The sequence below is a fragment of the Jaculus jaculus genome, chromosome 9 (genome assembly GCF_020740685.1).
Source record: "Jaculus jaculus isolate mJacJac1 chromosome 9, mJacJac1.mat.Y.cur, whole genome shotgun sequence".
Lineage (NCBI taxonomy): Eukaryota > Metazoa > Chordata > Mammalia > Rodentia > Dipodidae > Jaculus > Jaculus jaculus.
In genome coordinates, this window is record NC_059110.1 from 81,789,076 (window position 1) to 81,815,327 (window position 26,252).

Sequence of the window (26,252 nt, forward strand, 5' to 3'; positions counted from 1 at the left end):
CATGGGATCTGGAGAGAGATCAAACATGGGTCCTTAAGCTTTGCAGGCAAGCACCATAACTACTAAGCCATCTTTCCTACCCTAAATAAATTTTTTCAAAGTAGGATCTCACTCTAGTCCAGGCTGACCTGGAATTCATTATGTATTCTCAAGGTGACCTCAAACTCATGGTGATCCCTTGTACCTCTGCCTCCGGAGTGCTAGGATTAAAGGTGTGCACCACCATGCCTGTCATCTTTTTTTTTTTTTTCCGTTTTTTTGAGGTAGGGTCTCACTCTAGCCCAGGCTGACCTGCAATTCACTATGTAGTCTCAGGGTGTCCTTGAACTCACAGTGATCCTCCTGCCTCTGCCTCCCAAGTGCTGGGATTAAAGGCGTGCGCCACCATGCCCAGCACCATCATTTTTTTAAATAAAATTTTTATTTATTAGAGAGGGGTTTGTGTGTGTGTGTGTGTGTGTGTGCGCGCGCACACACACACACGCGCGCATTCCAGAAACTCTTGTTAATGCAGACACAAGCCAGACATTTGTACTGGTTTTGGGGTTCAGCTTTATGTGATTGGCTGGGGAATGATTCCAAGCTGGCCATCTCCTCTGCGCCTTGTTAATTGTAAAAAAAATATTGTATTTTTTTATTTGAGAGAGGGACACAGAGAAAGAGGCAAATAGAATGATTGCACTAGGACCTCCAGCCACTGCAGACTAACTCCAGACATATGTGCCACCTTGTGTATCTGGTTTATGTGGGTACTGGGGAATAGAACCTTTGTCCCTGTGTCCTTAGGCTTTGCAGGTTAGTGCCTTAACTGCTAAGCCATCTCTCTAGCCCTAATTTTTTTTAGGGGGGGTTGGGGGGGAGGATCTCTCTGTAACCTTGGCTATCCTAGAACTCATTGTTTGGACCAGGTTGGATTTGAATTTGTAAGTATTCTCCTGCCTCTACCTCCTTAGTGCTGGAATTTAAGATGTGTGCTCTCATGTCCGGCCATACCTTATTTTTTTCTTATATTTTATTTTTTATTTATTTATTTAAGAGCAACAGATAGAGAAAGAGGCAGAGAGAGAGAGAGAGAGAGAGGGAGGGAGGGAGGGAGGGAGGGAGGGAGGGAGGGAAGGAAGGAGGAAGAACGGGCGCACAAGGCCTCCAGCCACTGCAAACGAACTCCAGACACATGCGCCCCCTTGTGCATCTGGCTAACATGGGTCCTGGGGAATCGAGCCTTCAACCGGGGTACTTAGGCTTCATAGGCAAGCATTTAACCGCTAAGCCATCTCTCCAGCCCCTTATTTTTTATTTATTTATTTATTTTTTAGAATTTTTTAAAGCTATTTATTTATTTATTTGAGAGCGATAGACACAGAGAGAAAGACAGATAGAGGGAGAGGGAGAGAATGGGCGCGCCAGGGCTTCCAGCCTCTGCAAACGAACTCCAGACACGTGCGCCCCCTTGTGCATCTGGCTAACGTGGGACCTGGGGAACCGAGCCTCGAACTGGGGTCCTTAGGCTTCACAGGCAAGTGCTTAACCGCTAAGCCATCTCTCCAGCCCTTATTTTTTATTTTTATATTTCATTTTTAGTCTTCTGTGGCTCAAACCAAGGCCTCCATGCACACTGGGCAAGTGTTTTACTACTGAGTACATCCTCAAACTTGTGTGAATATATGGTGTCTGTGTGTGTGTAAAATTTATTTTGGTGTGTATGGTTTTACATGTCTAGTGTGATGTATGCATGTGTATGTGCAGAGTTACACAACCTATGCACACATGTGGGGAGGCCAGAGGAGGACATCTGGTGTCCTCTGTCATTCTTCTGCCTTACTTCCTTGAGACAGAGTCTTTGAACCCAGAAATTGCTCTTTCAGTTAGACTAGTTCATGACCAAGCCCCAGCAATCGTCCCTCTGTCCTTCCTAGGTCCAGGGTTATGGGCATGTATGGCCTGCTGAGCTCTTGCCTGCATAGAACCATCTCCAGGTTCGGTCTGTCTGTCTGTCTGTCTGTCTGTCTGTCTGTCTGTCTTTATCTATCTACACACATATATAAGTACTTATTTTAATATTTGTTTATTTGAAAGTAGAAAATGTATGTGCCAGGGCCTTTTGCTGCTGCTGAATGCGAACTCCAATTGCATGCACCACTTTGCACATCTTGGTTTACGTGAGTATTGGGGTGGCAATTCCCCTACCTCTGCTTCCTGAGTGCTGGGATTAAAGGCGTGCATCACCATGCCCAACCATCTTTATTTTTATTTTGGTTTTTCGAGGTAGGGTCTTGCTCTAGCCCAGGCTGACCTGGAATTCACTATGTAGTCTCAGGGTGGCCTCAAAACTCACAGCAGTCCTCCTACCTCTGCCTCCTGAGCCCTGTGATTAAAGGTATGTGCCACCACGCCTGGTTTCTTTATTCTTTTATTTCCTTTTTGCCCCCTCTCTTCTGTTTAGATGCCATCAATTTTTATCCTATTATTCAGATCTTGTGTAGTAGCTTCAGTTACTGTGAGGTCATGAATATCCTGAATTCTTTTTTAAAAAATATTTTAGTGCTGGGTGTGGTGGCGCACGCCTTTAATCCCAGCACTTGGGAGGCAGAGGTAGGAGGATCACTGTGAGTTCGTGGCCACCCTGAGATTACATAGTAAATTCCAGGTCAGCCTGAGCTAGAGCGAGACCCTACATTGTAAAACCAAAAAAAAAAAAACAAACCTATATTCTATTTATTTATTTATGAGAGAAAAATAGAGAAAGAATGGGCACGCTAGGGCCTCCAGCCACTACATATGAACTCCAGACACGTGTGCCCCCTTGTGCATCTGGCTTATGTGTGTCCTGGGAAATTGAATCTGGGTCCTTAGGCTTTGCAGGCCAATGTCATAACTGCTAAGCCATTTCCCCAGTCCCCAGTATCCTGAATTCTTAACATAGATTATGATCTTGGTATGATTTTCAAAAAAAATTACTTTTTTGAGAGTGAGAATAATTTTTCCTCTCTTCCTTTTTTTTTGAGTTGCTGCACAAGATTTTTATTTCATTTGGTTAAAGGCTTGGGAGAAGCTCTGGTTATTATAAAGCTGCCTAGTGGTTGGAATGGCTGGGGTGGAGGTCCTGAGGATGGTTAAGGCAGAGCAGAGGAGCCACTATAAGGCTGTGCAGTATCCAATTATGCTTTAGGGTAAGCTGGTTGAAGAGATACACCTAGGTTTGGCTGAGGGTCTCCATAGGTATATATGATGTATCATGATCATAATTCCCTCCAGTGATCCTGTTTTGTTCTCCCTTGTCTAGTTGCCGACCCCACCCCCCAAATCGCTTCCCAATTAGTCCCTGGTCTTTTTTTTTTTTTAAATAGGGTCTCACTGTAGACCAGGCTGACCTGGAATTCACTATGTAGTTTCAGGGTGGCCTTGAATTGAGAGTGTTCCTCCTGCCTCTGCCTCCTGAGTGCTGGGATTCAAGGCTTGCACCACTGGTGATTTTAACCCCTTCCTATTAATCAGGTCTTGAGTAGGTATCCCAACCACTGTGAGGTCATGAGTGCCGTGGCCATTTTGTGTTTGGAAGGCAATATTGCAAAGTAATCCTTCCTTTCCTTTGGCTCTTACCATCTGTTTATTTTTTAGTTTTTCACTCTAGCCTAGGTTGGCCTGGAATTTACTATGTAGTCCCAGGCTGCCCTATAACTCACAGTGGTGATCTTCCTACTTTTGGCTCCTAAGTGCTGGGATTAAAGGCATGTGCCGGGCTGGAGAGATGGCTTAGTGGTTAAGCGCTTGCCTGTGAAGCCTAAGGACCCCGGTTTGAGGCTCGGTTCCCCAGTTCCCATGTTAGCCAGATGCACAAGGGGGCGCACGCATCTGGAGTTCGTTTGCAGAGGCTGGAAGCCCTGGCGTACCCATTCTCTCTCTCTTCCTCTATCTGTCTTTCTCTCTGTGTCTGTCGCTCTCAAATAAATAAATAAAAAAAAATAATAAAAAAAATAAAGGCATGTGCCATAACCCATGGTTTCTTTCTTTCCTCCCCCGCCCCTGGAGCTAGGCTTTCACTCTAGCTCAGGCTGACTTGGAATTCCCTATGTAATCTCAGGGTGGCCTTGAACTCTCTGCTATCCTCCTACTTCTGTCTCTTGAGTGTTTGGATTAAAGGCGTGCGCCACCAAGCCTGCTGCTTGGCTCTGTCTCTCTCTTTAAATTATTTTCAAGGAGAGAGAATGGGTGCGCCAGGGCCACCAGCTACTGCAAACGAACTCCAGATGCATGCACCACTTTGTGTATCTGGCTTCATGTAAGTACTGGGAAATTGAATTGGGGTTGTTGGGCATTGCTGGTGAGTGCCTTAACCACTGAGCCATGTTTCCAGCCCGGGCTCTTACGTTCTTTCAGCCACCTGTTTTGCAGTGGTCCCTAAACTGTGGAGGGTGTGGGTATTTTTTATCTCTAGTTATCATTTGTGGATAAACAGTGTTTCTAGTGGAAAATAATGCTGCTTTTCATATGTTGTGAATGTATTAAACACCCATGTGTGTATAACACTGTGCTGAATATTGAATATTACTATTCATGGCTGTTTAGAAATTGCACTGGACATTTGGGGAGTGCCAGATGGCTATAGGGATTGTACAACTAGTAAATCTTGCTAATCATCATGCCTTTTTTTCTTGTACCTTCAGTCTTAATTTTAAAGACCCTGAAGCAGTCAGAGCTCTGACTTGTACTCTCTTAAAGGAAGACTTTGGACTTTGTATTGATATTCCACTGGAGAGACTAATTCCCACAGTTCCCTTGAGACTTAACTATATTCACTGGGTGGAAGATCTGATCGGTCACCAGGATTCTGACAAAAGTACTCTCCGAAGAGGAATTGACATAGGTATGTAGTTTTTTTAAAAAAATATTTATTTATTAAATATTTTATTTATTTGAGAGAGTGAGAAATAGGAGGTAGGGGAGAGAGAGAAAAAGAGAGAATGAGTGTGCCAGGGCCACCAGCCACTGCTAACGAACTCCAGATGTGTGCACTCCCTTCTGCATCTGGCTTATGTGGGTACTGGGTAGTTGAACCTGGGTCCTTTGGCTTTGTAGGCAAGTGCCTTAACCTCTAAGTCATTTCTCCACCTACCCTCCACCCCCCACCTTTTTTTGAGGTAGGGTTTCACTCCAGCCCAGGCTGACCTGGAATTCACTATGTAGTCTTAGGGTGGCCTTGAATTTAGGGTGATCTTCCTACCTTTGCCTCCCGAGTGCTGGGATCAAAGGTGTGCTCCAGCATGCCAAGCTTTTTTTTTTTTTTGGTGGATTTTTCAAGGTAAGGTCTCAATCTAGCCCAGGCTGACCTGGAATTCACTATGAAGTCTCAGGGTGGCCTCGAACTCACAGTGATCCTCCTATCTCTGCCTCTCGAGTGCTGGGATTAAAGGTGTGCGTCACCACGCCCGGCTCTCAGCTTTTTTTTTTTTTTTTAATTTTTATTAACATTTTCCATGATTATAAAATATATCCCATGATAATTCCCTCCCTCTCTCAGCTTTTTTCATTTGTTTTAATTTGATCTTTTTTTGGGTAAAAGTAAATTTCATAACTTTTGCAAGATTAAATTGCTTATAAGCAACTCTATTGAGTGTTTGTTTTGTGAAAGAAGCTGGCCACAGATAACTAGTATTTTTTGTTTGTTCTTCCTGGACTTTTCTTCAGAGGAGATATTGTGGGGGTATTGATATAGTTACCTCCACTTTGCTGGGACAAATACTGCACTAGAAGCACCTTATTGGAAGAAAAGGTTTATTTCAGGCTAATAGATTTCAGGGGAAGTTTAATTATGGTAGAAGAAGCTGACTGACTTCATCATACATACATAAGAGAGAGAGCAGCCAAGTTGACTGAACACACATCTTGGGGCTGGACTCAAGATCTGATCCCCAGTGACACACCTCCAGCAGGGGCTAGAGTAAAACTCTACCTGGAAAAACCAAAAACAACAGCAATAACAACAACAAAAATCCTGTGATGAGGGCTGGAGGGATTGCTTAGCGGTTAAGGTGTTTGACTGCAAAGCCAAAGGACTCAGGTTCAATTCCCCAGGACCCATGTTAGCCAGATGCACAAGGGGTACACATGTCTGGAGTTCATTTGCAGTGGCTGGAGGCCCTGGCCTGCCCATTCTCTCTCTCCCTCTTTCTCTATCAAATAAATAAATATAAATAAAATAAATTTAAAAAAAAACCTACAGGGCAGACAAGATAAAAGGAAATAACTAGGAGCATTTTCTCCTGCTGTATCAATATACACATAGAAAACAGAAATTGATTTGTAGCAGAAAATTATTTTCACCCCAAATAGTCTCATTTTCTGGGTTTCTTCAAGAGTGTCAATGCATCACTTTCCTGAGTTTCATTTCAGGATCTAAAGATAAGTTATTTATTGACCAGCACCCATCTTGTCTGAGCAAGATGAACTGCTCTGGCAGTACAGAGACTGGGGTGGGGGAAGCTGTGGCCCTTGTGATTTGTATGTTTCATCAACTGGTTTCCGTCTGCTGTGGTGCCACCTGCTTGCAAGAAGAGCAAGGATAGCATCGATCCTTACATATATACAGGCCCTTCAGAAATGGACCCAGGAGCTGCATTGGCATGAGGTTTGCACCCATGAACTTGAAACTCGTTCTTGTCAGGGCTGGAGAGATGGCTTAGCTGTTAAGTCACTTGCCTGTGAAGCCTAAGGACCCAGGTTCGATTCCCCAGGTCCCACGTAAGCCAGATGCACAAACTGGCACATGCATCTGGAGTTTGTTTTCAGTGGCTGGAGGTGCCAGTTCTCTCCCTCTCTCTCTTCCTCTCCCTCTTTCTTTCTCTCTCTGTCTCTAATAAATAAATAAATAAAAGAAAAGAAAAATTAAAAAAAAAGAACTGTGATGAGTGAATTCCAGGTCAGCCTTTGCTAGACCAAGTCCTTATCTTAAAACCAAACCAAACTTGAGGCTATGGGGCCATTTACATGCAAATCTCTACTAGTATCAGGAAGAGAAATGCTGAGTGAAAGGGAGGCCCTTGTTGCTTAGCTCCTCACTTCACCTGCATGATGTCTGTGTGTTGAGCATTATCTACTCTTACCTATTTAGTATAATCTACTGATTAATTTAAGATACTATATTACCTAATTAATGTAGTAGTCGTCATACTGAATTTTTGTTGTTGTTGTTGTTCATGACCATACAGCTCTGAATGTACCTGATCTGTCTGGTCTTCAGAGCTAGCTGTGGTCAGGCTTGAATAGAAGGCTGTCCAGTTTTATTCATTTGGTGAAGTAAGTAAGTAGAGCTACAGGACATAAAGCCAGGGCATGTGATATGAATGTATAAGGGAGCTAATCATGGTGGTGTATGCCTGTAATCCCAGACAAGGAGTTTAAGGACATTGTTGACTGCCTCCTAGGCTATTTGAGACCTTGCTTCAGAAAATACACACAAACTAAAGTATAAGAGGACCATTAGAGAGGGATTTGAATAGTCTCTTAATGGTTTGTTATAGCCAGTGGTTTGTTTTTTGTCTGTTTTGGTTTGCTTTTTCAAGGTGGGGTCTCAAGCTAGCCTTGAACTCACATAATCCTCCTGCCTCTGTTTCCTAAGTGTTGGCAATTAAAGTTGTACACCACCATGCCCAGTTAACTTTTAATCCTTTGGCCTTTACTAATCTATAGGAAAGATTAAGTAGTTCTGGCTCCTTGTGTCTGAATACAGTATAGTCAGTAGCAATTAGTTATTAAATTATAGAAAAATGCTTCCCCAGTGCTGGAATTGAAGGCATGTGCCATCTTGTCTGACCTTTCTCTTTTTTATTTTTATTTTTTTGTGGTAGTAATCTCAGGGAGAGAGAATGGGCACATTAGGGTCTCTAGCCACTGTAAACAAACTCCTGATGCATGCGTTTTACATGGGTACTGGGGGAATTGAACCTGGATTATAGAGGTGTTTTTTTTTTTTTTTTTTTTTTTGAGGTAGGGTCTTGCTCTAGCCCAGGAGGCTGACCTGGAATTAGTCTCAGGCTGATCTCAAACTCTCTGCGCTCTTCCTACCTCAGCCTCCCAAATGTTGGGTGGGATTAAAGGCATGTGTCACCAGGTCTTTTGCTGCAGATGAGTCTGGTCTGGAGCTTTGGAGTTTCTTAATTGTAGGCAAACTGGGATCTCAGGCTCAAGTACCACTTTGCATCTGGCTATATGTGGGTGTTGGGGAATTGAAACCTGGTCTAGCAGGCTTTTAATCAAGCAGCTTAATTTAACTGTTAAGCCAATTCCCCAGCCCCTCTTCTCTTAATTTATTGAGGCAAGGCCTCTCACTTAAATCCAGAGGTTGTCCGCTGTCTAGCTACCAAGCTTGACCCAGGGAACTTCTTTCTCTTGCCTCTGAGCACTTGGCTTTACAGATAGGCTGTGACTACCCACCTGGAATTTATGTGGGTGCTGAACATCTGAACTCTAGTCTGTTCACAAGTGCTTTATCCACTAAACTATCTCCCTAGTCCCCCTTTCCCCTATTTATTTATTTATGAATGAGACTGTCTTACATAACTCAGGCTAGCCTGGAACTCACCATGTAGTGGTGAAGAATGACCTTGAAATACAGGCATATGCTCCACCACACCAAGTTTATTTGGTGTTGATCAAACACAAGACTTCATTCATGCTAGGAAAGCACTCCACCAACTGAGCTATATCTGTAGCCTGATTTGTTGAATGGTGCTAGGAAAATGAACTATTTTTTTTTTTAATTTTGTTATTTATTTGAGAGGAGAGAGAGAGAAAGAAAAAGAATGTGGGTGCCAGGGCCTCTAGCCACTGCATATGTACTCAAGATGTATACGCCACTTTGTGTATCTGGCTTCATGTGGCTGTGGAACCAATGGGCCCTTTGGCTTTGCAGGCAAATGCCTTAACTGCTAAGATATCTCTCCTGTCCTGCATTATTCTTTTAGCATCCAAATTTTGAGCAGCTGGGCATGGTGGTGCATGCCTTTAATCCCAGAGGTAGAAGGATTGCCATGAGTTTGAGGCCTCCCTGAGACTACATGGTGAATTATTCCAGGTCAGCCCAAGCTAGAGTGAGACCCTACCTTAAAAAACAACACAAAACAAAATTCTGAGCACTTTATATGCTATGAGAACACAAGGGAGTTGACCTGAAGCTCTCACCTTTTTATATTCATTGCAGAAGACTGGCTGATAGATTTTAGTAAGCTTAAACAAACTCAACAAGCCAAGTGTGGATGTAGATGCTTATAATCCCACTACTTAAGGGATATAGGCAGGAAGATGGTAAGTTTCAGGCAATTCTGTACCATTAGTTCAAGACTGGCCTGGTCTATGTAGTGAGAGCCTGTCAAAAAGAAAAGAAAGAACAAAGGGAACAGAGGGAAGCAGGGAGAATTGTAAGAGGGAGGGGGAAAATAGGAGGAAGAGAAGAGAAGAACTCAGTCTATTTGGTGCTAATTTGATTTTAAGTATGCCCCAACTCCTCTAAAATACCATTTGGGGATATAGGAGATTAATAGACTTTAGCTCTTCATGAGGGACAATAGTTGCTGAAATCATAATCATTCTAATTAGGGTTTTATATAAATTGTTCCCCCTGACTCCATCAGTTTGCTCTAATTCTGTTACATACTTTCAACTTTTATTTATCACTAGAAATTATTACCTACTTAAAATGTCATTCAACTTTTTGAGGAGATTAGAATGTAAGTTTCTTGGTCTTCAGATTTGAGGAACTTTGGGTGGGGTAGGGGAAGGTCTTTTACAAACTGCATTTATTACATTGTAGGTAAGTGCTCCTTTTTGTTTTAATTTTTTTTATTAAGTATCCAAGGGGGGGGGGAGGGAAGGAGGGAGAGAAGGAGGGAGGGAGGGAGGATGGATGGGCACTCCAGAGAGAGAGAGAGAGAGGGAGGGGGAGGATGGGCATGCTAGGGTCTCCAGCCACTGCAAATGAACTCCAGACGCATGTGACACTTTGTGCATCTGGTTTATGTGGGTACTGGAGAATCAAACCTGGGTCCTTTAGCTTCATAGGCAAGCACCTTAACTGCTTAGTCATCTCTTCAGCCCCTGTTTTAATTAAATACACACACACACACACACACACACACACACTGTTTTGGTTATTTAGTTGAGAGAGAGAAAGGCAGAGGAGGAGAAAGAGCATTTGCGCCTGGTCCTGTAGCCACTGCAAACAAACTCCAGATGCATGCCACCTCCTTGTGCATCTGGCTTACATGGGTCCTGGAGAATTGAACTGGGATCCTTTGGCTTAGCAGGCAAATGCTTTAACTGCTAAGCCATTTCTCCAGCCCAATTCTTTTTTTTCAAGGTAGGGTTTCACTCTAGTCCAGGCTGACCTGGAATTCACTACATAGTCTCTCTCCTCCTCTCCCTCTTTCTTTCTCTCTCTGTCTCTAATAAATAAATAAATAAAAGAAAAGAAAAATTAAAAAAAAAGAACTGTGATGAGTGAATTCCAGGTCAGCCTTTGCTAGACCAAGTCCTTATCTTAAAACCAAACCAAACTTGAGGCTATGGGGCCATTTACATGCAAATCTCTACTAGTATCAGGAAGAGAAATGCTGAGTGAAAGGGAGGCCCTTGTTGCTTAGCTCCTCACTTCACCTGCATGATGTCTGTGTGTTGAGCATTATCTACTCTTACCTATTTAGTATAATCTACTGATTAATTTAAGATACTATATTACCTAATTAATGTAGTAGTCGTCATACTGAATTTTTGTTGTTGTTGTTGTTCATGACCATACTCACAGTGATCCTCCTACCTCTGCCTCCCCAGTGCTGGAGTAAAAGATGTGCACCACCATTCCCAGCTTCTTAAATTTTTCTTTGAAGTAAAATTGAATTATAAAGATAGAGCAGTTATATGATTCAAAGGGGCCTGGGATCTGGTTTGGATTTTTCTTTCTTCCTACAAAGCTGAAAATACTACTTAAATTTTCTCATTCTAAATGGCACTGGCTCACTGGAATGTCTAGCAGCACTAAACAGTTGTTGATTCTGGAGGAACCTGAGAAACCCTTATTCCTCTTCCCATCCCAACTCACAAATCCCCAAAGGAGGTGTTCTTTTAGCAGCACCAGGACCAGGAAACTCGGACAGCAATCACTGTGGCTGTTGAAGGGGTGAATGTTGTGGCCACTGGTCTGGGTTTTCTTTTCCTAGCCTTTGGGATAAATACCTCATGTGGAAGCAGTAAGATGAGCTGGCTTCCTTCCTCTGTGTTAGAAGCATCTCCAGACACTATGCCATCCTGCCAGATCCTCAGGGCTTGACTAAAACCAGTATGTGGTCAGGGGAAAGCAGCTCTGAAATGGCTGGTCTAGGCTGAATGCTGTAGGCCTTTTAGGAGAAATCCTGGCTTTTCTCCTCTCAGATATACTCACCATGATCTAATTGGACAAGGGTAGTAGTCACTGGTAGCAAAGGAATTATTTGTGTTTGCTGTAGAGCAGTTCAGGGCTAGTAGTTCTCTATGCAGATTTAGGACCAAACCCTAAGTTATTGCACAGTGTTACTTGCTTGGAGCATTGGATCCTGAATATGTCCCTTGAACCTGTGGTGATTCTGACATTCTGCAAAATTATGCAAAATTGGGCCATGGAATGCCATAAAAATTATGTTTTTTCTCCTCCTGGTTTTAGAGAAAAATATGTGGATCTTTTTTTTCTTGGTGGGGGTGGTAATTTCTTTGTGTGTGTGTGAGAGAGAGATTTGGCAAACCAGGGCCTCCAGCCATTGCAATTGAAGTCCAGACTTAATTCACCACCTTGAACATATGTAATGACCTTGTGCTCTTGCCTCACCTTGTGTGTCTGGCTTACATGGGACCTGGAGACTCGAGCCCAGGTTCTTAGGCTTTGCAGGCAAGTGCCTTAACTGCTAAGCCATCCCTCTGGCAGGTTTTTTTGTTTTTTGGATTGCTGTCTTTTCCCTTTTTTCTTTTCTATATATATAAAATTTTATTTATTAGAGTCAGGTGGGGGAGGGAGAGAGAGAGAATGGGTGTGCCAGGGTTTCCAGCCACTGCAAACGATCACCAGACATGTGCTCCCTTTGTGCATCTGGTTAATGTGGGTCCTGGGTAATTTAACCTGGGTCCTTTGGCTTTGCAGGCAAGCTCCTTAACCACTAAGCCATCTCCCCAGTCCTTTTCATTTCTTTAGATAAAGGGTCTCACTATGTAGATGTAGCCAAGGATGGCCTCAAATTCTCAATCCTCTTGTCTCAGCTTTCCAAGTCAAGTGTTGGAATTACAGGTATGTACTATTATGTCCATCTTAATTGATTTGATTAGTATGGGTCTGGGGAAGATGGTTTAGCAATTAAAGGTGCTTGCGTACAAAGCCTGCTGGTCTAGTTTCAGTTACCCAGCTACCCATATAAAGCTGGACAGGCATTCATTAGCAGTAGCAAATGATTCTGGCACACCTATACAGACACTCACATGCATAAGTAAATTTTAAAATATATTTATTCATATTCACAAACGAGAGGAGAGAGATAATGTGCGAGCATACATGTCAGGGCTTCCTGTCACTGCAAAGGAACTCCATACACATGTGCCTTTTTGTGTATCTGGCTTTATGTGGGTAATGGGGAATCACCCATAGGCCATCACATCACACTTTGCAAGTACTAATCTTTAACCACTGAACCATCACTCCAGGGCCAGATAATTTATTTTTAGAAAGGTACTATTGGGCTCAGCACTTAAGGTGCCTGCCTGTAAAGCTTAATGACCAGGCTCGATTCCCCAGTACTGTTGTATAGCCAGATACACAAAGTGGTGCATACTTCTGGAGTCTGTTTGCCATAGCTGGAGGCCCTGGCATGCCTATTCAGTCTTTCTGTCTCTCTCTGCTTGTAAATAAATGAAAAATAATTTTTAAAAATGGTTCTACTAGAATGAAACAAAATAAAAACAAAAAAATAAACAAAGAAAGAAAAAGAAAAAAAAAGTACTGCTGAGGGCTGGAAAGATGCCTTAGTGGTTAAGTCAACTGCATTGCCAAAGTACCCAGGTGTTTTGGTTTCTCAAGATAGGGTTTCACTGTAGCCCAGGCTGACCTGAAATTCATTATGTAGTCTTAGGGTGGCCTCAAACTCACTACAATCCTCCTACCTCTGCCTCCCAATTGCTGGGGTTAAAGGCGTGCGCCACCACGCCCATTTTTGTTTTTAAATACTTATTTATTTGGGGGGGGGGCACGCCAGGGCATCCAGCTACTGTAAATGAATTCCAGATGTGTGTGCCACCTTGTGCATTTGGCTCATGTGGGTCCTGGGGAATGAAACTTGGGTCCTTTGGTTTTGTAGGCAAGTGCCTTAATTACTAAGCCATCTCTAGCCCAGGACCCAGGTTTTATTCCCCAGGCACATGCATCTGGAGTTTGTCTGCAGCAGCTAGAGGCCTACTACTGAGCTGTGCATGATGACTCATACCTGTAGTCCCAGCATTTGGGAGGCTGAGGTAGGAGGATTGCTTTGAGTTTGAGGCCAGCTTGCACGAGAGTGAGAGCTTACTTTGGGAAAAAAAAAAGATACTACTATAATGTTTTAACAAATAGCATTGTAGTAAGTAATTACAATTTCAATATTATTTATTCATTTATTTATTTCAGACAGAGAATGGGTGTGCCAGGTTCTTCAGCCACTGCAAGCAAACTCCAGATGCAAGTGCTACCTTGTACATCTGGTTTACATGGCTCCTGGGGAATCTAATCTAGGTCCTTTGGTTTTATATGCAAGCGCCTTAACTTCTAAGCCATTTCTCCATCTTGAATTTAAATTTTATAAGCATTTTATAGCGGGGTATTGTGTACAACTTTTATCTTAGCACTCAAGAGGCAGAGGTAGGAGGATTGCACTGAGTTCCAGGCCAGCCTGGGACTATAGAGTGAGTTCCAGGTCCATCTGGATTATAGCGAGACCCTTCCTCCATAACAACAATTGATCAAAATTTTATAAGCATTTAAAATATTTATTTATTTATTGTTTTTTTTTTCCATGTATAGTCTCACTCTACCACAGGCTGACTTGGCATTCACTCTGCAGTCCCAGGCTGGCCTCCAACTTTTATGATCTTCCTTTCTCAGCTTCTTGAGTACTTGGATTAAAGGTGTGTACCACCACGCCTGGCCATAAATTTAATTTTTTTTTTTTTTTTCCTGAGGTAGGGTCTCACTCTAGCCCGGCAGACCTGGATTTACTGTGTAGTCTCAGGCTGGGATTCTTGGTGATCCTCCTACCTTTGCTTCCTGATTGATGAGATTAAAGGCATGCACCACCAGGCTGGGCCACATTTAAAAAAAAAAAAAAATTGAGAAAGAGAACTGGTGTGCCAGGGCCTCAGCCTCTCAATCGAACTACAGATGCTTGTGCTGCCTAGTAGACTCTGGAGAGTGCAACATGGGCTTCATAGGCAAATACCTTAACTGCTAAGCCATCTCTTCAGCCCCGTAACTTTAACCTGGTTTTGGTTTTTCGAGGTAGGGTCTCTCTAGCCCTGGCTGACCTGGATTCACTATGGAGTCTCAGGGTGGCCTTGAATTCATAGTGATCCTCCTACCTCTGCCTCCTGAGTGCTGAGATTAAAGGAGTGTGCCACCACACCTGGCAAATTTAATTTTTTGACTATTGTTAGCTAATTAGTTATATATTCCTAGGTCTTCAGTTATGTGTCCTTCATTTGATATGCAGCATATAAAAGCAGACAGTAAGGTTTTTTTTTTTTCTTTTCAAGGAGAGAGAGGAAGAATGTGAGGGGGGAGGCAGTGAATGAATGAATGGGCACGCTAGGGCCTATAGCCACTGCAAATGAACTCCAGGTAAATGCACCACTTTGTGCATCTGGCTTTATATGGGTATTGGGGAATCGAACTTAGGTTGTTAGGCATTGCAGGCAACCACCTTAACTGCTGAGCTATCTCCAGCCCAGGCAGTAAGGTTTTTATCCTTGTCTGTACTTACTTGATAATGTTCACATATATGAAAAAACTAGGGAACCCAGCAGCCACAGAATACCCTAGTTTGTGATTAAAGCTGAAAGCCAAACTTCTGAAGAATAGTGTTTTCATTATCCTAATTCTTTCCTTCTCATGTGTAGTATATGTTCTGGATTTTCATTTTCCTAGGCACTGGGGCGTCCTGCATCTATCCCTTACTTGGAGCAACCCTAAATGGCTGGTATTTTCTTGCAACAGAAGTGGATGATATGTGTTACAATTATGCCAAGAAAAATGTGGAGCAAAATAATTTATCTGATCTCATAAAAGGTTAGTTCCACAGACTATAATATCTCTTCAGGCTTTGTTTATTACCTTTCAAGTTTAGTTTCTCATTATCTTTTGTTTAAATATATATACCAGACGTTGATAATGTTTAAAAATTGGGCACATTATAATTGGCTTCCCCCTCCCCCCCAAGGTAGGGTCTCACTCTTGTAGCTCAGGCTGACCTGGAATTCACCATGTAGTCTCAGGGTGGCCTTGAACTCACTGCAATCCTCCTGCCTCTGCCTCCCAAGTGCTGGGATTAAAGGCGTGCGCCGCCACGCCCAGCCTGGTCTTGATGTTTTGGTGCCAGAATAGCTCAAAGAATATAATATGCCCTTGAATGCTTTTGTTTCATAGATTTTTTTTGTTTTTTTTCCTTTTTGTTTTTTTTGAAATAGGGTTTCACTCTAGTTCAGGCTGACCTGGAATTCACTACGTAGTCTCAGGGTGGCCTCCAACTCATGGAAATCTTCCTATCTCTGTCTCCCAAGTGCTGGAATTATGTGGGTTCCTGGGTCCTCCCTACGGGCCAGCTGTGGTCCCTGAAGGCACCTAGGCAGCCTGGTGGTGAGGCTGCGAGAATCACTCTCGGGAGAGTTTCTGTGAACAGCTCTTGGTTTATTGTCAGGCAAATGGGTTTATAATAAGCAGTTGAGGGTGGGAAAAGGGTCCTAAGGGGTTGGATGTACAAGGTTGCTTGCTGATGCTTAATTAGCATATGGGGATATTCATTTCAGCATTTAAGCAATGGCAGGGGGAGGAGCTGTGCAAAGGTGCTGGCTGATACTATATAAGGAGTTTCCTAGGCTACTGGCCAAAGGCCACAAGGTTATAGGCAAAGCCTACATCTTATCTGAATGTCCAGGTATCCCGTGCTTAGAACGGGAGTGGACTTCCTGCCTGCCATTCTTGGGGTCAGATTTTGTCCCAGATCACTGTGACCCCCAAGAATGGGGGGAGGATCCGGGCTCACTGCAACCCCTGAGCATGGGGGGAGGAACTCCACTGCCCATCTGTCCTGAGATATGAGTGGTGGTTCAGGCTGCTGCTGCCCCTCCATAGCTTGGGGCCTTTGTGTCAGACAGCTTAGGTTTTTTTTTTTTTAACCCAGGGCCCTGCCTATGTCCAACAGAATTAAAGGTGTGCATCATCATGTTTTGTAGATTTTAATGGACTTTATTTTATAGAGCAGTTCACAATGGCTGGTCCATAGTTTTCCTGTATACCCCTTTACTTCAGATATGCTCAACTCCCCCTATTTATTTATTTATTTTTTCAAAGTAGGGTCTTGCTCTAGTCCAGGCTGATTTGGAATTCATTATGTAGTCTCAGGGTAGACTCAAACTCTCAGCAATCCTCCTACCTCTGCCTCCCAAGTGCTGGAATTAAAGGCATGCGCCACCACGCCAAGCTTTTTTAAAAAAATTAAATATTTTACTTATTTATGTGAGAAAAAGAGACAGGTAGTTAGGGAATGGGCACACCAGGTCCTCTAGCCACTGCAAATGAACTACATACACATGCCCCACCTTGTGCATCTGGCTTTTGTGGATATTAGGGAATTGAACCTGGGTCCATAGGATTTGTGGGCAAGCATCTTAACCACTAAGCCATCTCCAGCCCAAAAGTTAGGATTAAAAAAAATTTTTTTTAGAAAAATTATTTATTTATTTGAGAGAGAAAGAGGTAGATACAGAGAGAAAATGGGTGCTCCAAGGTCTCTAGCCACTGCAAATGAACTCCAGACACAATTGGACTACCTTGTGCATCTGGCTTATTGAGTCCTGGGGAATTGAACCTGGGTCTTTTGGCTTTGCAGGCAAGCACTTTAACTGTTAAGTCATCTCTCCAGCCCAAAAGTTAGGATTTATTTATTTATTTGAGAGTGACAGACAAAGAAAGAGGTAGGTAGATAGAAAAAGAATGGGCACACCAGGGCTTCCAGCCACTGCAAACGAACTCCAGATGCATGCACCCTCTTGTGAATCTGGCTTACATGGGTACTGGGGAATTGAGCCTCACACCGAGGTCCTTAGGCTTCACAGACAAGCGCTTAACTGCTAAGCCATCTCTCCAGCCCAAAAGTTAGGATTCTTGAGTGCTTGTTTGGAGGTTTCCTTTTTCAGCCTCAAGTCTGCCTGTTGTCCTCTTTCTTCAGCTACCAAGCAGCTGGCTGTCTTGCTGTTTTCTTTTCTTTCTTTCTTCCTTTTCTGTTTTTTTTTTTTTTTGTTTGTTTGACTTAATGAAATTTTATTTTTCCAAATATACAGTCAGTTGAGTTGATCCTGTTCATAAATCTTCATCAGCATCAGGGGCATCTCCATTCTTGGTATTTCTGTCGTGAATCATTTGAGCTCTGTGCTTTGAAACCAATTTGGTAAGTCCTTTACTAAGGAGCTCCTGAAGGGCTGCCCTGGCCAGGGAACTGCAGATCTGCAGTCTCTCAGAGACCACAGCAGGGCTAATAAGCTTATAGTTGGGAACTCCCTTACAGAGTTTGTCCTAAGTAGCTTTGTCAAATAGGATTAGGTTCTTGAGCTTGTCTTGAACTTTGCCTTTGGACCACTTCTTTTTGGCCTTGCCCTCAGACTTGTTGACTGGGTCTTTGTCTTTCTTAGCTGTGTTAGTGTCTTTCTTCTCCTTGTCATCTTTGGGTGGCAGGGTGAAGTTCGGAGAGCTGTGGGACCACTGCGGCTTCGCTAAGATGTCAGACAAAAAGGAAGTGCTGCTCACTGACTGTCCCAGAAACCTCAGGCCCAAGCAACATTGCTGTTTTCTCAGCTGTTGCTGCTACTGTGACTCTGCTGCCCCTGTCATCACTGGTGCTCTGCTGTGTGTGCTGCTACTTTCTTTTAAAAATTTGTGTGTGCACTTTTGAGTGGGTTCATTTGTGTGGAGGTCAAAGGACCAACTTGTGGGTCGGTTCTCATCTGCCCACTTCATTTGACGTAGATTTCTCGTTCTGGATTTTATTTTTGGTTCTTTTTGAGGTAGGGTCTCACTGTAGCATAGGCTGGTCTGGAATTCACTAGGTTGTCTCAGGGTGGCCTTGGAACTCATAGCAATCCTCCTACCTCTGCCTCCTGAGTGCTGGGATTAAAGGTGTGAGCCACCACACCCAGCTCATTCTCTCTTTTATTCTGATGTCATGATCCTTTCCTTCTCTTATGATGGTCTTATGTAGGTAGTGTCAGGCACTGTGAGGTCATAGATATCCAGGCCATTCTATGTCTGGAGGGAGCACGTTGTAAGGAGTTCTACCCTTCCTCTTACATTCTTTCCGCCACCTCTTCCACATTAGACCCTGAGCCTTGGAAGGTGTGATAGAGATATTGCAGTACTGAGCACTCCAGTCAATTCTTTCCAACACCATGATAGCTTCTGAGTTGTCCCAAGGTCTCTGCCATCTGAAAAGAGAAGAATCTCTACCAAAAGTGAGAGTAGCATTAATATATGGGTATGAATATTAAGAGAAGTGCGTACTGGGCAGTTTGATGAGCATAGTATATACATTTATCCAGAAAGCAAACGTTATACCCCTAGGGCTCATGACTACCTCTTTTGTAGGTTTTCAGTATATTTCTTTTTTTAGAAAATATTTTATTTATTTATTTGAGAGAGAGAGAGAATGGGCTCTAGGACTTTCAGCTGCTGCAAACAAACTCCAGGCACATGCACTCCCTAGTGCATCTGGCTTATATGGGTCCTGGAGAATTGAACGTAGGTCCTTTGACTTTGCAGGCAAATGCCTTTAAACACTAAGCCATCCCTCCAGCTCTCATATTTCTTTTCTAAAGAGATAGCAAACATCTAAATAAAAAAATAAATTAAGCTGGTCATGGTGGTGCATACCTTTAATACCAGTACTTGGGAAGCAAAGGTAGGATAGCTATGAGATCAAGCCTGCCCTGAGACTACCCAAGGAATTCCAGGTCAGCCTTGGGTAGAGCAAAACCCTACTTCAAAACAACAATAACAAAAAATATAAAATTGTATGTGAAACACTTTATAGGGCTGGAGAGATGGCTTAGTGGCTAAAGCACTTGTCTGTGAACCCTAAGGACCTAGGTTTGATTTGCTAGTATCCACATGAGTCAGATGCACAAGATGGTACATGCGACTGGAGTATGTTTGCAATGGCTGGAGGTCCTGGATACCCATTCCCAATTAATAAATATATATTTCTTTAAAGTCCTTTTATTTTTTTGGTTTTTCAAGGTAGGTTCTCACTAGCTTAGGCTAACCTGGAATTCATGATGTAATAATCTCAGGGTGGCCTTGAACTCACGATGATCCTCCTACCTCTGCCTCCCGAGTGCTGGGAATAAAGTGTGTGCCACTATACCCAGTTAAAAATTCCTTTAAAAAAAACACTTTATGCCAGGTTGGTGGTACATACCTTTAATTCCAGCACTCAGGAGGCATAGATAGGAGGTGACCATGCCTTCGAAAACAAAACAAACAAAAAATTCCTTATTTATTTACAACATAGGTGGGGGGAGATAGAGAATGAGCACATTAGGGCAGATAAACTCCAGGTGCATGGAACACTTGGTGCATCTAGCTTTACATGGGTATTTTTGAATTGAACCCAGGCTGGTAGGTTGTGCAAGCAACTAAAGCCTTTAATTGCTTTAAAGTGCCTTTAATTGCTGAGCCATCTCCCCAGCCCAAGTGATTTTTTTTTCTCGAGGTATCTCTAGCTCAGGCTGACCTGGAATTCACTATGTTTTCTCAGGGTGGCCTCTAACTTATGGCGATCCTTCTACCTGTGCCTCCTGAGTGCTGGGATTAAAGACCTGAGCCACCACGCCTGTGTCCCAAGTGATTCTTTTTATTTTATTATAATTCATTTATTATTCATGAAAGAAGGAATCACACACACACACATAGAGAGACAGAGAATATGAGAATGAATATGGGTGTGCCGGGGCCTTTAGCCCCTGCAAAGAAATTTCAGATGCATGTTCCATCTTGTGCATCTAGCTTTACGTGGGTACTGGAAAAATCAAACCAGGGTCCTTAGGCTTTGCAGGCTGAGCCATCTCTCTCTCTTTTTTAAGGTATGGTCTTGCTCTAGCCCAGGCTGACCTGGAATTCAGTATATAGTCTTAGGGTGACCTTGAACTCAAGGCGATTCTCCTACCTCTGCCTCCTGAGTGCTGGGATTAAAGGGGTGCACCACCATGTTCGGCCTCATTTTAATTTATTTATTGGCGGGGCGGCATTGGTGGGGGAGGGAGCAAGAATGAATGGCTGCAGCAGGACCTCCAGCCACTGGCAATAAACTCCAGATGCATGGGCCACCTTGTGCATCTGGCTTACGTGGCTCCTGGGGAATTGAGCCTGGGTCTTCTGGCTTTGCAGGCAAGGCTTTAAATGCTAAGCCATCTCTCTAGCCCCTATTCCAGTTTCTGGCTATAGCTGTCAGATGAAAGATTGATGACGACAGTGATTTACTTTCAAAATGACTTACTGGCATGGCAGCTGAAGGAAGTCTTAAGTTACTACTTAGATCTCCAGGGGAACACAAGCATCTTTATAATATGTTGTTTGTACTTCCTAGAGCAAGTATTCAAGAGAAAGAGTAAGGAAAAAGTCTTTTTATTATTGCTGTGGTATTCTATACACTTAAGGGTAAAAAAAAATTTTTTTGTTAATCTGCCCCTTCCCCCTCCCCCCCACCCAAGGGAAAAAAAATTTTGTTGTTTGTGGTGGTGCACGTTTTTAGCCCCAGCATTTAGGAGATTGAGGTAGGAGGATTGCCTTGAGTTTGAGGCCACCCTGACACTGAATTCCTACTTAAAAAAAACAAAAATAATCTTTTAAATTTATTTGCAAGCAGAAAGAGAAGAGAGATTGAATATGGGTACAACAGAGTCTGGGGAATCAACCCCAGATCTTTAGGCTGTGCAGGCAAGCATCTTAACCAATCAGCCCTCTATTTTTATTTATTTTTTTCCTGAGATAGGGTCTCATTCTGGCCCAGGCTGACCTGGAATTCAATCAGCGTTTTCGGGGTGGCCTTGAACTCACAGTGATCCTCCTAGCTCTGCTGGGTTTAAAGGCATGCGCCACCATGCCCGGCTTAGCCCTCTCTATTTTTAAAACATATTTTATTTAGGGCTGGAGAGATGGCTTAGCATTTAAGGCACTTGCCTGTGAAGTCTAAGGACCCAGGTTTGGTTCTCCAGGTTCCATGTAAGCCAGAGGCACATGGTAGCATATGCATCTGGAGTTCGTTTGCAGTGGCTAGAAGCCCTGGTGTGCCCATTCTCACTCTTTGTCTCTGCATCCTTTTCTCTGTCTGTAATAAATAAATAAAATATACATTTAATTTATTTGAGAGAGAGAAGAGGAGGCAGATAGAGAGAATGGGCACCTCATGGCTCCAGCCACTGCAAATGAACTCCAGATGGATGTGCCACCTTATGTTTTTGCCTTATGAGGGTTCTGGAGAATTGAACCTGGTGCTTAGGCTTTGCAGGCAAGTGCCTTGGCTACTAAGCTATCTCTCCAGCCCAGCCCCCTCTATTTTGAAAAAATATAATTATTTTCAAGGAGACAGCTACATGGCGGGAATGGGCACACACCAGGACCTCAAGCTGCTGCAAGTGAATTCCAGATGTATGCACTACTTTGTGCATCTGGCTTTATGTGGGTATTATGGAAAATTGAACCCAGGTTGTTAGACTTTGCAGGCAAACACCTTAACTGCTGACTGGATCTCTTGAGCCCCCCAAATCTGCCTGTTAAAGGGAGTACTATCAAGAAATCTTGGTACATGTATTCCTTTTTGTCAGCCACCTTTTGTTCTGTATATTGTTTTGTGTACATATTTTTAAGCTTTTTTTTTGTTGTTGTTGTTTGTTATTTTGAGGTAGGGTCTCACTCAAGCCCAGGCTGATCTGGAATTCGCTAGATAGTCTCAGGATGGCCTCGAACTCATGGAGATCCTCCTACCTCTGTCTCCCAAGCATGCCACCACACCTGGCTTTGTGTACATATTTTAAAATGATCACAGAATTAACAGTTCCTACTTTTCCTCCCAGTGGTTAAGGTGCCACAGAAGACACTCCTGATGGATGCTCTTAAGGAAGAATCTGAGATAGTCTATGACTTTTGCATGTGCAACCCTCCATTTTTTGCCAACCAGTTGGAAGCTAAGGTAAAATACTTTTTCCTTTAAATTTATGGAATACTGGTTTAAATTTTTCTCATTTGTAGAGATAAGAGGAAAGGGCAAATTTTATGTTAGAAACCATATCAGCTAGGACACTGTTTTCTGAACTACCTCAGCGCCCAGTTCAGAGTGAGTTAACAAAAGAACATTCATTTGCTCTCAAAGCTGAGAAGTCTAGTAGTAGTTTAGGTTTCAGAAATCATTGGGTCAAGGAATTCACAGTATCTTTTGTTTTCCAGATTCTCTTGGCTCTGTCCTGGTCCTAGTTTATTTTTATTTTCAGGCAGTTTGCTTGGGGTGAAGGAATATTTAGAGCACAGTAGGGTAAGGAGATAGTCATTTTTTCCCCAATCATTGAACCAAGATAAGTGATGGTCCACTTCTGTACTGAGCTTCCCAACTCAGGAATAAAATCACTCTTCTTTTACTTATTTTATTTTTGACAACTTCCATAACTATAGACAATAGTTCCCTGCCCCTGCCAATCACTCTTCTTGTTTTCACCTGTCACTTGATAATATATAAATGGCCAAATGGTGAAGAATATGTTTTGATTTGTGGGTATTGAAAGAAACATATTGCTAAAAATTACTAACATGACCCAGATGTGGTAATGCCTTTAGTCCCAGCACTCGGGAGGCAGGGGCAGGAGAATTGCTGTGAGTTCAAGGGCAGCCTGAGACTACATAGTGAATTCCTGGTCAGCCTGGAATAAAGTGAGACCCTATCTTGAAAAAACAAAACAAAACAAACAAACAAACTACAACAACAAAAAAGCACTAATACAAATATTTCTGAATTTTAAGAACTCAGGAGCCTGGGGCAGGATAATTGCAAGTTCACGCTAGTCTGGGTTCAGAGTGAGTTCAAAGCCTGTTTAGACAACATAGACCCCGTTTCAATATTAAAAGAAAAAAAAAAAAAAAGGCTGGGGATAGTTGGTAGGGAACTTGCTGAGCATGCACAAGGCCTGAGTTTAGTCACTTAGCACTTACCACTGTTGCCATTACAACAAAACCCAGTGTATAAGTTCAGTGCTAGCCTGTCATGGTGGTGCATGCCTTTAAATCCCAGCACTTGGGAGGCAGAGGTGGGAGGATTGCCATGAGTTCAAGGCCACCCTGAGACTACAGAGTGAATTCCAGATAAGCCTGAGCTAGAGTGGTGCCCTACCTTGAAAAAAAAAAAAAGTTCAGTGCTATGAAATGCTATCTAGAGAACCTTCTGTGAATAATGAAAAGTAGTCATAGGAGTTGAGGGGTATGTATGCATCAAGCTTTTGAAAAAATACATTACTTTGAGAATGGGTCTGATACCCTGGAAGTACTGTTTACCTGGCTCATAACAAGATCCAGATGAATTAAATATTTTGGTAAAGTTGAACAGAAATTCATGATCAATATCAACATTCCTGATTAGAGCATTAAGTGAAGCATGATTTAAGAAATTAACATTTTAGGGCTGGAGAGATGGCTTAGAGGTAAAGGTGAGTTTGTTTGCAGTGTAGATACCTCACAACCCTATTTTTTTCCCCCTCTCAAATAAATATACATTTTTCTTTTTTTTTTTTTTTTGTGGTTTTTCAAGGTGGGGGGGGGTCTCTCCAGCAAGACTATTTTGAAAAACAACAACCAAAAAACAAAGAAATTAACATTATAGCTTTTAATTCAGATTTATGACAAAAATAACTATTTTATAAGAGGTTGTTTTTTTTTTTGAAATAGGGTCTTTGTCTAGCCCAAAATGACCTGGAATTCACTATGTATTCTCAGGCTGTCCTTGAACTCACAATGATCCTCCCACTTCAGCCTCCCAAGTGCTGGGATTAAAGGTCTGTGCATTATCAGCACTAGAACTCTGAGTATCTTTTTTTCAGGATGAAAGACTTTATTTATTTATTTACTTATTTCAATTTTTGAGGTTGGGTTTCACTCTAGCCTAGGCTGACCTGGAACTAACTATGTAGTCTCAGGGTGGTATGGAACTCATGAACTCATGACAGTCCTCCTCCCTTTGCCTCCCAAGTGCTGGGATTAAAGGCATGTGCCACCACACCCAGCTCTTTTTTGTTTGTTTGTTTGAAACTATTAACTTGTACAAGTTTCATTAAACTTATAACAAGTTACAGTAACAATCAAGTCTTATGAAAACACTTCAATATTATGATATGCTATCCTTATATATTTGTTTTCTTTTGTTTTTCAAGGTAGGGTCTTGCTTTAGCCTATACTGACCTGGAATTCATAGTCTCATGTGCTACTTAGTGCATCTGGCTTTATGTGTGTACTGGGAATTGAATCCTGGCCATCACATTTGCAATCAAGCTCCTTTAATTGCTGAGCCCTCTCTCCAACCCCCCCGCTTTTGGGTTCTTAGGAATAGTTCTGTTAAGCATTCATGCACAACTGTCTTTGGGCACAGAATTTAGTTTATTTTGGGTATATAACCAGGAGTAGGGATGTTTGCTCTTATAGCTCTGTTTAATTGGTTGAAGAGCCATTCAGTGTATGAGGGTCCAATTTTCAACTTTGTTGTTGTTGTTTTTTTATTTGCTTATTTATTAGAGGGAGGGAGAGAGGGGAAGAGAGAGAGAGGGGGGGGGGGAGAATATGAATGGGTATGTTAGGGCCTCTAGCCAGATGTGTCTGCAGATGAACTCCAGACACATGTGCTGCCATGTGTGTCTGGCTTACATGGGACCTGGAGAATCAAACCTAGGACCTTTGGCTTTGCAGGCAAATGCCTTAACCACTAAGCCATCTCTCCAGCCCTGTTGTTGTTTTGTTTTTAGAGACAGTGTCCTGCCCTAGTCCAAGCTGATCTGAAGTTCACTATGTAATCCTTTTACCTCTGTGTCCTCAGTGCTGGGACTAAAGGTGTATGCCTGGCTTTAATCTTTTTTTTTTTTTTTTTTTTTTTTTTTTTTTTTTTAATTGAGAACTTGACTGTATAAACATGTTGCATATTGGTCACATTCCCAGCAGGTTACACTTTTATATTCTTCACCCCTTCCCCCTTCGTACTGAGGCTTCTCAGTGTGATTATTGGTATTCACTCTGGGGTAATGTTGCAACAATCTGTTTCTATGGTGGGGATAATTCCTCAGAATATATCTTTCTACCCTGTGGGTCTTACATTCTTTCCACACTCCTCTGCAATATTCCCTGAACCTTGGAAGATGTGGTATAAGTCTCCTTTAGTGTTGAGCTCTCTGCAGATTTTGTTTTTCTGCTTTGATCAGTTTTGAGGTCTTCAGTGTCTACCAGCATCTCCCTAAAGGAGATTCTTAGGCTAGAAGTGAGAGCAGCATTCCTTTTTTTTTTTTTTTGTTTTTTCAAGGTAGGGTCTCACTCTGGCCCAGGCTGTCCTGGAATTCACTATGTAGTCTCAGGATGGCCTCGAACTCACGGCAATCTTCCTACCTCTGCCTCCCAAGTGCTGGGATTAAAGGCGTGAGCCACCACGCCCAGCTTCAGAATTTATATTTATGCCTCCACTTTGTAGTTAGCTTTCTTTTCTTGTCATACTGTTGTGTTCTAGGTCATCGCAGTATTTTCTGCTATTTTAAAAAAGCAGATCATTGGGCTGAGCAGATGGCTGAGCAGTTAAGGTACTTGCCTGCAAAACCTAAGGATCTGGGTTTGATTCCCCAAGTACTCACATAAATCCAGATGCACAAAGTGGCGCGTGCATCTGTAGTTCGTTTGCAGTGGCACTATGCCCTGGTGTGCCCATTGTCTATTTGTCTCT

At 42.7% G+C, this 26,252-nt stretch overlaps 1 protein-coding gene and 1 pseudogene across 1 annotated transcript in view; one reads left to right on the top strand and one right to left on the bottom strand.

The window, feature by feature from the left end:
* Window positions 1–26,252, top strand: part of Mettl16 (methyltransferase 16, N6-methyladenosine) — a 78,021-nt gene that overhangs the window by 20,733 nt on the left and 31,036 nt on the right. The window contains exons 3-5 of the mRNA XM_045159484.1: window positions 4,665–4,864; window positions 15,179–15,319; window positions 22,372–22,487. Of these exons, the coding sequence (XP_045015419.1) occupies window positions 4,665–4,864; window positions 15,179–15,319; window positions 22,372–22,487 (457 nt within the window). The remainder of the gene's footprint in view (window positions 1–4,664; window positions 4,865–15,178; window positions 15,320–22,371; window positions 22,488–26,252) is intronic.
* Window positions 17,609–18,262, bottom strand: LOC105944714 (annotated as a pseudogene).